General features: G+C 28.6%; 1 protein-coding gene across 1 annotated transcript; it reads left to right on the top strand.

The window, feature by feature from the left end:
- Positions 1–9619: 9619 nt before the first annotated feature.
- On the top strand, positions 9620–11358 carry LOC113371148 (N66 matrix protein-like). The gene is made up of 3 exons (XM_026611792.1): positions 9620–9679; positions 10415–10584; positions 10836–11358. The coding sequence occupies exons 1-3, from the start codon at positions 9620–9622 to the stop codon at positions 11356–11358; spliced, it is 753 nt and encodes a 250-aa protein (XP_026467577.1).
- The last annotated feature ends 1855 nt before the right edge of the window (positions 11359–13213 follow it).

Genomic DNA, 13213 nt, shown 5'->3' with positions numbered 1-13213 from the left:
CATACACACACACACACACACACACATACATCCATTTTTTCTAAGGTATGCCAAAATGTTCAGAAACTTCTGAAACGTAAAGATATATAAAAATTTTCATTTTCGATTTTTTTGCGATTACTATAACTTGCCCTACGGGAAGTTAAAAAGTAAAATTTGAACATTACCCAATAATGACAACAAGAATGAAAAAAAACTTAGAATCAGGGGATATTTTATTTTATGTTCCGTCGTGCACCGATGAGTCATAAGCATTTAGATTTAGGTACCCAATCTGTCGCATAATAAAAAAATATTATGGCAAGGCCATGTTACGCCTTAACTAATTATGCTACTGAATCATACTGAATACTGTCAAAATATCACGTATTTGCTGTGCATTCAGGCGTTTTACACATAAACTGCAACGTCACTCGTATGTTATGAACCTGAGTCAAAAGGCCCTGTTATCTAATATCGATTTTTTGACATATGTGCGGTTTCTAGTTTATGTTTTGCCATAATTTTTGCCACATGGCTTTTGCCAATACGCTGGTCTGTTATGCGGTCGGTTATCCAGAATTCAATAGAAAGGTTTCAACCGGTCATGAAATGTTTATACTTGAAGCTGATAAGTTTTTTGAAAATTCTAGATCAATGTTGTTTCAAATATTTCGCATCAATGTCGAAAAACCTTATAAACTTTTGTATGTGATAGTTTTCAACTGAAAGAACAATATATAGATGAAGTAGTACTACTACTACTTCGTTCTGAAAAATTGAATGTATTTTTACTCAGTCTTATCATTTTTTTTAAATATGAGGGTTGTGGTGCTGCAGAAATAATCGTTTGTCTTGATTATAATTTAATGAACAAATTTAAAATTATTAACTTTCCATAAGGCAAGTTAAAGTAATCGCAAAAAAATCGAAAATGAAAATTTTTATATATCTCTACGTTTCAAAACCTTCTGAACATTTTGGCATATCTTAGAAAAAATGGGTGTATATGTGTGTGTGTGTGCGTGTATGTATGTATGTTCAGATACTAATTTTTGTCGACGATTTCGGGAACACGGATCAACCGATTTGAATAATTAAAAAAACATTCGATTTGTATTGATAAGGAGACGTGCTGATTAGTTTTTGGCGAAGGCAGATCTAGCCGTTCCAAAGATGCGGGGCAAAAAGTGCCGAAAACGATAACTAAGTTTTTAAGGGAACGGAGCGTTCGATTTGAATATTTCAAAAAACATTTTACTTGTATTATATATTTGATGAAATTAAATATTTTCTGCAATAAGTTTATTAATTTTTTGGAAACGATATAAAATGGAAAGAATATTTTATAGTGCAAATTTGGTTTTGAGTTGCAACGTAGTAATTTGAATTTTCGACATGATTTTATTAGTTTTGATGTCTTTGCTGATTTCTGGAACATTGCAACAACAAGAAGTAAGCTTTCGATAATATTTACTTTCTGATTTTTTTTTCAAAGTTAAAATTCTATGTACTAGAATCATTAGTGGTAAAACCTTAAGCTTCAAAAATAATTTTTTGAGACGTGCTGATTAGTTTTTGGCGAAGGCAGGTTTAGCCGTTCTAAAGATACGGCGCAAAAAGTGCCGAAAACGGTAACTCAGTTTTTAAGAGAACGGAGCGCCTTAAAGAACGATGCCTTAATTGCCTTAAGACGAAATTCCACTTACAGCTAGTTAATACATATGACCAAACCGGCGCCAACCCTCTTTATTACCTCTTGAGGAAGATCAGAAGCTTTAAATTAGCTAACAATAAAAAAAATATGATAATAATGTTATATTTATTTCTATGTTGAAACAAGCACTATGCTTTAGTTTTTTAAAACCTAGAATTCAAAGGTATTATTGCGATTTTTACAAACACATTTTGACGGATAAGGTTTAAAATGCCTCTCTTTGCGGGCGATGCTGCTATGTAGTATAAATATAGCATTGCTTCCCCAATATGAAGAGTTACATCAGCCCACTACTACCTCGTCTTGTATTTGTCTCTTTAGGTGAGTAGCTAACTATGCGAATGAACCAAGATTACCTTTATAACTAATCTAAGAGTAAGAACTCTCAGCATAGAAAGTCTTTTCAAAAGTTACAAATTGATTTAATTTGAAAATTTAAGTTGAAGCAACCAATTTATTTCAATGTTAAAAATCTCAGAACAAGTGATCACGCAAACGAGAGCCTTATGATAGTCGGCGGTTCTGCTAATACATTATTGAAGACTGCTAAAAGCGGCGGAGGTCTTCCTATGGACTCCGTAGGATGGTTCGGAGCAGCTGTTCCAAATTTTGCTGGGTCAGTTACAGAAGGGCACGATCCTCATGAGTGGTTAGAAAAGAAAGAGAAGGGGCAGAATGGTTCTAGTAAATAATTGTAATGAAATAATACTTATTATTTATTTAAAAAGTAGTTAAGACCTTTGATCTAGAAACCACAATGTAGTATATCCCACATGATTGAGTTTTCACCTGAAAATATAGATAGAAAAAAATTAACCATAAGTGAAAATAGTCTTGGGCACGGTTGCGCCAAAAATAATGTCGACATGAAGTGTATACAAACAAAAAATCATATGATAAAATTTTAACAATGAATATTTTGTACGTATAATAGGATGTAAAAATGGTACACTAAAGTATATTAATAGTTTACAATAAAAAAATAAATTTATTATTATTATGTACCTACTTACTAAGCATTCAATTATTATTATTGCCATCAAATTAGACATATAGTTCACATGAATGAGTGTATAAGGTTAAATAAAATTTGACTTTATTTCTAAATAAACTTTGATATGACGTAGTTTTTGATTCAATAATTAAAATAAATAAAATAAAAATCTTAAATTTTATATATTTTTTACTGCGCTGTTTGAATTATGATATCAAATTTTATTTCAAACTTTATTCAAAAAAAATCTTGTGGTTCAAGCAATCAAAAACATTTCATAAACTTAAACTATATTGACGCTAATTACTACATTTTTGCTATTAGTTCTTACTTTTGTACATTTTTCTTAGAGTTTAAGTATGAAGATAATAGTAATAATAAAATGATAAAATAGTAATATATTAAAATACAAGTTAATTCCTTTAATAACCAATATAATTAATTTACTTCCATACAAACTAACTATTAAAATTTCATACAAAATAACTAATTAATTTTGTAGTGCCATGACATCGTCTTAAGACAAAACTATTGGAACTTTCCGTACTGTTAAAAATGTAAAATTTTTGAAAGCGGTTGTTAAAAATCATTTAAAATTTTGAAAAAAGGATATTTTGAAGAATTTTTTTTTTTGCATTGCTTGAAATAAATCGACTTTGTTGAAAAATTTTATAATTTTTCGGTATTTAGAGAATTGTGGATAATTTTTGAAAATCACATTTTTTTTAATAATTTGATACCAATTCAAGTCGGTTGATTCATATATACCTTAACTTTAAACATTATAAATCTTGGTATGAAATCCATAGAAAAGAAACAAATATTTTTATCTTTGAAACAAACCAAGTAGCATTTTTTAACATTTTATTATCTCCGAAATTGCTGGACCTAAATTTGATAAATTTGTTATTCCATCAATGTGTTTGAATCACTCAAACCAGACGCTCCGTTCTCTCGATAAGTGAATTAGCAAAATGAATTTGCAAAATTAATTTGCAAAATTAATTTGCACTTCTTCCCATCAATAGGAAACTATTAAATTTTTTAAATTATTCAATTTGGTTCATCCGTGCGCCAGTTATCGTGGACGAAAAATTGTATCAAAATATAAACACACACACATCCATTTTTTCCAAGATATGGCAAAATGTTAAGTAAAGTTTGTAACGTAAAAATATGCAAAAATTTACAATAACTTACTCTACAGGTAATAAAAAATAGCTAGATTTTTAAAACTTTTCGAAGAAACTAAATAACACCCAAATCTAAATAATATATCAATCACTAAGAATAAAATATCGTATTGAGAAGTTAATATATACTAAATTAGTATTACTAATGTATCGGCTTGGAAAATTTTTGTTCAGCACAACTGATTTACTTTCTTACATACTGATAAAATTTGTCATTTGAATAAATAAAAATTTCTCATGTTAATTTATTTAATTACCTTAATGAAACAACTTAGATTTATATTCTAAACAAATAATTGCTAATTTTCTGTGTTCTGCACTCGTATCGAAACTTAAATATTTATTTAAAAAATTTGGTATCTTAAATACATAACGTGTGCCTATTTATGTCTTAGAATTGTCAATTTTTCAGTTAGTTGTTTGTTTTTAATTCATATATAAATGTTAGAAAATTCTAAATAGCCATACTGGTAATTCTATGACAAATATCAATAAACTTGTTTGAGTCTTTTAATATGGTTTTAATAATAGTGCTAATTTTTCTGCTAATTTCTCGATCGGAGCAGCAAACAGATGTGAGCTATAATAATCGTTACTTTCAATATTCGTGTTTATACATGATCATCAAATGTAAAATAGTTATAGGTATTAATTATTTTCATTAACAGATATCACTTCTTACATGTATAATTTATTTTTTATCTTTGCCATGTAAGTTATTTATTAATTTAATAATTTGGTTCGCAATAATTCTTTATTAATTGATAATTAATTTTTAATATAAGTATCATTTATTAGTTTATTGTCAGTAGCCGAAATTTAATTAATTATTTAAGAAGTTTCTTTGTATTTTGCGGTCTATTAATAAAACAAAATATTTCATCACATCGTACGCCGCTTTAGAAGGTTTAAAGTTTTTTCGTTTGATTTTTATTTTTAGATAAAGATCGGGCAAATAATGGCTTAGTTTTTGAAACATAATATTTGTTGCAATGTTAAAAATTCAATGACTGATGACAATGACTAACTATTAGTTAATCTTCCAAAATTTTAACAGTTTTTTATTTTAGTAATTTTTTTTTTAGTAACGCGTTACTAATTATTAAATAATCAAAATAAAATAAAATATAAAAATCAAAATAAAAAAAAATTAAGAATATATATATATATATATATATATATATATATATATATATTTCATATTTATATCAAGTATAGTACCTTATAGTAAATAAAAGTTCGAAGTGTTGAAACATCAGCACGAAAATGCGTTAATAATTAAATTTAGAATCTTTTAAGCGGTGAAAATGTCTTGGTTAATCAAACTTGGTTATAGATTAAACTAGTTTATGGTTTTTATTGGATGGAGCACAAATTTTTATATTAATTATTGAAAGCATCTAAGGAGATTATAAAACTAATTTGTATTTTACTCTTTATTAGCAAAACATTTGAAAAATTCAATAAGTAATAAAATATTTTGAAGTAACTTAATTGTTTTAATAGAGATCTCCAGCTAAACAATTGAGAAAAAACTAAATGCTAATTATAGAAATTAGCAACTATATTTTTATCGGTTGGTGCTGATAAGTAGTTGAGCATCCTCAACAATATATTTATTTCACAAGTGGCACAATTGGGGAGGTTTCCATAATTTCAAAACTTACTTTTTATTTCTTTAATATCATCTGTTTTCTACAGATTCACATTAAACCAAAAAACTATACAAACTCTACATAATTTAGTTTTTTATTTAGCATACATTCTTGGTTTGTGTCGGTTTGACGTTGGAGCAGATTTTGCTCCAATTTTTGTGAAAAAATTTATCACATGTCCATTAGATTATGTTTTCAACTGACAATTATGTAGTTATGATGTTTTATATATCTAATATCAGCCTTATTTTTCTAAAACAATATCTTTTACATAATTTTTAATGTAGCTTGGACATTAGCTCTATCTACTTTAATTGAATTCGTGTTACATTTGTTCAACGTTGAACTCTTGCGTACCACTATTCAGAAGTAATAAGGATGATAATAATAATAATGTTTTGTGCAAAACTGCAAACTCTTAAGTGGATTAAATGAGAGGGTCTATTATTCCTTGCAACTAATTTATCTTAAGGCGTATGACAATTATTAAAAAAAAAACCACTGAAACCTGAATTTTTAAAAGAAAGCAACGGGTGCAGCTCAGGCTTTAGCAGACGGTATGCATGGTACAATGGAAGCTGGCCATGGATTAGGGGCAGGGGGTGAAGATTTGTCTCAAGGGCTAGGTGGATTTGGGCATATGTTTGCTGATATAGCTACGAATAGTTCAGATCAGCAAGAAACAACTGCTAGGTAAATTACATAAACTAACGAGCTATTGAGAAATATGTAAAGGATGGATCTAATTGGTTGAAAGTTTTTTGGTTACCAAAGCTATTTTCTTCCAACTATATTATATAAATTTATATTCCATTTGTATTTTGCTCTATAAGGAAAGTGTGTCATCGTCACCAGTTACGATACATCGAAAATAGTTTGTGCACAAAACTTTAAAAAGAAGTTTTCTAAAAATTTTACGTGTTATTTTTTTCGTCGATATACCGTTAGTTCGAATCATCAACAATAGTAACTGATTTACAATTATTTATTAATTACTAACTCAGAGCAAGTGACAATATGATTGGAGGGTTGACGGGCATGGGAGGCAGTGTTAATACACTTCTCGAAAGCGCTAAGGGCGGAGGGGATGGGGCGACCAATGTCTTAGGATGGTATCAGGAAGTTATTCCTCAAGTAGCTGAATCTATAACAGATGGAAACGGAAACAGTGCAGATGCCACCAATGATTCGTCATAAATTATATTCACTAAAATTTAATCATTCATCTCAACTTCCATCCCAATATAATTTAAAACTGAATTATTAAATGGATCATTACAGAAAAATGTTGATATGGCGCTTATGCGCTTCTATGTTTTGTCTATAAAATAGTTACACGGCGCGATTGCTTTGAAAAAAATCTAAATTTTCAGAAAAATTCGAAACATTTTTTTTAAAAAAGTCGATTGTCAAGTCAAAATTCAAACGTAAAACGTGATACACAAGCCAAAGTGAAAGCATAAATGAAATAGATGTTTTAACTAAAAAAATCAAGGAATCATTTTGTTGTACTATTCATACATGATTTACTACTGCTTATATTATTTTTGAATGCTATTTTGCATTTTCTTAATTATTATCTATATAACAGCCAGATGCAATCGAAATTATGCTTGAAAATTTAACTCATCAGTTAGCGTATGTAGGTATAGTTAATCATTACATTCTATGTTCATTTATTCATGCATACATATATTAATATGTCAATAACTAAATTGTAATGATATATTATTGCTAATATATTATACACCAACATTTCAAAATGTATATTCATTTGGAATATGACACCGTAGAAGTAATTATGTATGTATTATCGAATTTTTCTCGGAATTTACAAATCAGACCTAATCAGACCCGTATCTTCTTCACCGACAACCAACAATTTCTATTGCGCCATACAAGTTTTCCAAGTTGCCTAGAGTACTACCTAATTTGCCTGCTTGCAAATTTGTCACCTCGAATGTGATTTTTGATTTCGTATGCCTAATAATTAATAAGTTGAATTATCACTACTTTAATCAGGGATTATTAAAGAGAAAATACTTATTTATTTTAACTTATTAGATAAATACAAAACCTAATGCATCGTTTTCTTTGATTCAAGTTTTCTAAATTTTGAGATCAATTCAAAATAAACACTAATCAAGACCAAATCAGTGAAAATATTTTGCACATATGTTTCTGCATATTTGGGAAATATTGTATGTTCAAAATTTAAACATGTGTGTAAATATATATTATATATATATATATATATATATATATAAATATATATGCGTATAAACATTTTTTGCAATATATTTATTTATTTATTTGTTAAAAACTATATAAAGTCATTTAACAATATAATTACAACAGTTTTAATATCTTCGATGATTTGTGGAACGCAGAATCCAGACTTTTTCAAAGTTTAACATAAAAAAAATTCTATGTGCTATAACCTATTATGGTACAACCATAAATTTAAAAAATAAAAGTTCAATTTCAGAGATTATCTTCATGCTATTCTATCGCCTTAATTTAATTATGCATAATTGTGAATAATTGTAACAAACATTAATTTATTATTGGTTTATTGCTTATTAAAGCTATTTTTGAATATTAAGTATTACCAATATTATTAACTTTCCGAAGGAGTTGGTTGTGTTTTTGCCAGATAATCCGACTTGCTAAGTTTCCACCAGGCCGTTTATTTATAATTAGCAGAAAGGTGCAAGTTTTTTGCTCATTTTTTAACCAAAATTATGAATTAATTTTGAACGTTCAAAAAGAAAGTCGTGCTGAATAGTTTCTCTGTAAGCAAAATATAATAAAATTACTTTGGTGTGTTTAATGCAACTTAATATGGTATTAAAGTTCATGGAATGAACAAAAACTCTAAAATATTATAGGCCTATCATAGGTACAAAATTTCACAAAATTTGAATATGAGCCTTACGTTTAGAACACATAAACTGATGTTTGTGCACTATAATTGATATAATTACATATACATATAATATTATAAGCCTATTTGAAAAATTTGGAATTTGCACTTTTTAGTGAAAAATTTGTTTTCAAAATAAACAGTTGAAAAATTATTCTGAATAGATAAATTTCATATACAAGCATCGGCGAGTTCAAGCAACTTGCCTTAAGGCAAAATTCTACTGACTACTGACAATTTTTTATTTAATTATAATTTGGAAAGAATTATTTATGGCATTGAATGGATTCTTAAAATAAGATACCACTGACACCTAGATTTTTTATTTATTTATAATTTGGAAAGAATTGTTCATGGTATTGAATGGTGCCTTCAAGCAAGATACCACTGATACCTAGGATTTTTTATTTGTTCATAATTTGGAAAAACTTGTTGATGGTATTGAATCGTATGGTATGGTATGAATTGTATAAGATATTTGTTTATAATAATCGTCAATATTGCAGTTGTTGCTTTTACGATCGTACTATTCTTTTTATTATTGACATTTTTCTTAAAAACAATAAAATATCGTTACTATTTCAACAACAATTATAAATGCGTAATATATTTAATTACAAATTATTTCTTTTAGTAACCAAAATAATTACAATTTATTTATTTCAAATTTATTTAAATAAAATATATTATTTTACGCACACATTTGGACTGTAAAATAATTACTCTACTTTTTTTGCTTTATATCAAACTTTTAGAAAAACTTATATAGCATCTGAATTTATAAATGAATTATAGTATTGAGATGATAATATACTAATGTCACAACTTGGAATTTTTTTCTTCAGGGCTACTTCTTTTGAGTAAACAAAAATTTCAAATATTAATCTATTTGATTATCTTAATAAAGCAAAATGCATTTATATTTCAAACAAATAATTGCTAATTCTATTGTGTTCTGCTCTCATTCCGAAATTTCAATATTTATTTGAAAAATTTTGTCTTAAATACATAACGAGTGCCTAATTATGCCTCAATTCAAATTATATATTTTCAATCAATTGTTTGTTTTCAATTCATATATAAGCATAAAAAATCAAGAATTTGTTCATATCAATAATTTTATGTTGAACTTCGATAATTTCGTTTGAGTCTAATATGTTTTCAGTAATAGTGATAATTTCTCTGCTAATTTGTGGATCCGAACAGCAAAAAGAAGTGAGTTTATTATAATTGCTATTTTTAATATTTTTTTTTGTGTACAATTATCAAATGTGTTATACTCAGGATAATTATAAGTATTAATAGTTTTCAATAACAGATACTACGGATAATTTTAACATATCAGTTAAGCATTAACTTAATCATTTTGCTCGTAACAATTTATTATTTAAGAATTGGTTATGATAGCCAATTCTTTTCATTTTTTAGTCTAAGATATATTTTTTTGAATTTGAATTTCGATTTGAATTTTTTTTGCGTTAAATTCGTATTTTTTCTGAAAGTTTTTTCATTAATTATTTGTCGTCATTCAGTAACTAACTGACAGATTTTACTTTTTATTACAACGATCCCAATTAATATTAGAATTCTTTAAAAAAAAATTCTCTTATGAATTGAATAGTTGGTTTAAGCTCTAAACATGATTGATTACGGAACAATTCAGTTTATTGGTTCTCATCGAACAAGTCATCAAATGGTTCAAATGTCAATAAAATACTATGTCTCTCAATATCTGTTTATATATAATATAAATATAAATATAATTTGTGTTATATTATATTGCTATTGGAATGTATTAATGCTGATAATTAAAAATATTGCGAAATGTATAAACTATGCATATACTACGTGTAAAATGTACAAATAAAACGTGATGGTACAAATCATTGTGGGGTCCATTATTTTTCGCAAATATTAAAAAGTTGCAACTCAAGTATGAATTTTTAAAAGACTGCAAAGGATGCAGCTAAGGATTTAGCAGATAGTATGCAAGATACTATGAAAGCCGGTCATGGACTGGGGGCAGGAGGTGAGGATTTGTCTCAAGGTCTAGGTGGAATTGGGCATATGCTTGCGGATACTGCCACTAATAATCCGGATAAGCAAGATACAACTGCTAGGTAATTTAATTAAGCTACACAGAGCTATCGAGAAATTGAAAAAGTTTGGATCTAACGAATTAAATCTCATTTATCATCTTGTGCAACTTCATGCTAAAGATGGTAGATTCACAATCATACAAATTAGTAGAATACGAGATAAGATTTAGGTTGTATTCGAATACGCAAAATGTAATGTGCTGAAAATTATTGTTTTATTTTATTTTACTGACATATTTCGGGTTCAAATTATTCATTATGTCATAACTCAGAACAAGCGACAATTTGATTGGAGGGTTGACGGGCATGGCTGGTACTGTTAATACACTTCTCGAAAGCGCTAAAAGTGGTGGCGATGCGGGGACTAATGCCTTAGACTATTATCAGAAAGTCGTTCCTCAAGTAGCAAAATCAATGACAGATGGAAACGGAAATAGCACAGATGACAACGGAAACAGCACAGATGATAACGGAAATAGTACAGATGACAACGGAAACGTATCACATGACAACGGAAACGGCACAGACGACAACGGAAACAATACAGATGACAACGGAAACAGCACTGATGACAACGGAAACAGCACAGACGACAATGGAAACGGCACAGACGACAACGGAAACGGCACAGATGACAACGGAAACGGCACAGATGACAACGGAAACGGCTCAAATTATAATGGAAACAGTACAGATAACGATTCATCACGAAATTTAGAAATTCAAAATAATCATCTCGATTTTAATCCAAATGTGATTAAAATCATTTGTTTCATTGCCGCAAAATGTATTTAAAATTTTCCATTTGAAATACTTCAATGGAATCAATAAATATGTTCATAATAAAAGATCATCCGAAGATTGAACTATAAAAACTTTACCCATAGTTCAATAACTTTTCTGACCAAAGGCCCTAGCTTTTAAATATATATCATGTATTGATTATATAATAATAAACCGGGTTTGTGTAAGTAATGTCGGTACTGTGCTTTTGATCATTGCGGTGCCTATATAGGCAATTTATATAGACGGCTAACATTTTTATAGTTTTGATTTTAACAAACAAGGACTTCGTAGCATTTGTGGTCAACTATACAACGTATTAACGTATTATGCTATTCATAGCAGAAACATCACTTATATAAATGTTTTAACTAAAAGTTCAATATATATAGTTACGCAGTATAAGAAATCATTAGTCTTACACGTTACACTACTATTTTTATTGTTTTTTTATGCTTTCAATATTGTTATCAATAAAATAGTAATATATTTATTCAGATAGATACAACCGTGCATAGTAGTTAATCATTATTTTTTATTTAGATTTTACTTTTGTTATTTATTTTAAATACAATATAAACATATATAATATTTTATATTTTTTAGATTGTAATGCGATTATACTATTGTTAATATATTATACACAAACACTTTTTTATGAAGTATATACATGTATAATTAGTAATCATACTAATTTAAAAATCAAGCCTTTTCAACTACAGTAGTCCACCAAGCAATCCACTTGCACCTCCTCCATCAGCACCAACAATTCCTATTACACCATTCAAGTTTACCACATTTCCTAAAGTACCGCCCAACCTGCCTCCTTGCAAATTGGCCACCGCTCTTCCGACCACTGCACCTGCTATTCCTCCTGATACACTGTGCACTACCGGTAGTGCAGAATCAGCTGTTTGTAATAAATTATCTGGTAATGCCGCCGTTAAACCATCAACTAAACCGTCCAAATTTTGTGCATTCCTTTGCACATCTATGCCGGCGTCAGCTTGACCGCTAAGTGATGAAAGAAGTGCTCCAGGAATGCCTGTGGCACCACCTGAAAAATAATTGAATTTGAAGTTGTGCCATTTTGTGCGTAATCACTAATCTTTTTTTGTATGGAAATAATTAATAATTTATTAATAAAATAATGAAGAGTCACATACGTCGGTGGAATTATTTTAAAAAATGTATAAAATTGTATTACATAACGTATCAAATACCAATTGAATTTGTTATCTGTCCAACGCCTTGAGTTGTCGCTGAGAGTGAATCAAATGTTTGTGGAAGAGCATTTGAAAATTCTTGACCAGCTGTAGTTAAACTTGGTTTCCCCTGAATTGGTATTGAAAATTCTTGGCCAACTTGAGGTAAACTCGGATTTCCATAAAATACCATTGGAAATTCTTGGCCAGCTGCAGATAAACTCGGATTTCCCTGAAGTGCCGTTAAGTATTCTTCAATTAAACTCGGATCTGCCTATAATGGTTTTGTACTATATATTTCTAACTATAATAATTATTGCATATATTATCGAGTAAATTGAGATTTTACCACAAACGACAGGGAATAACTGAAATGTAGGAAAAAACACAAAATTCGTAACTTGCACATTGTTAACAGTTTATTTCCAAGTTTCCAAGATGAAAATGGAGGCTAATAGTTTCGAAAAGAAATAGTTTTTTCATAACATAATCTATTGTTTTCATAACTAACGTTAAAGAATTTCTGAAATTTTGTGGAACAAAATACGATAAAATGTTGTTTGTGTAAGATAATCGATATTAGTTAACGTTTTAGGCACGTACCATACTGTCACGTTCATATTAACTCCATACGATCACCAATGAATAATTTGAGTGTTTAA

Source organism: Ctenocephalides felis, unplaced genomic scaffold (genome assembly GCF_003426905.1).
Source record: "Ctenocephalides felis isolate EL2017-DRISC unplaced genomic scaffold, ASM342690v1 CF-g0.4_SCAFFOLD_01492, whole genome shotgun sequence".
Classification (NCBI taxonomy): domain Eukaryota; kingdom Metazoa; phylum Arthropoda; class Insecta; order Siphonaptera; family Pulicidae; genus Ctenocephalides; species Ctenocephalides felis.
This window is presented reverse-complemented; position numbering and strand designations above follow the sequence as displayed.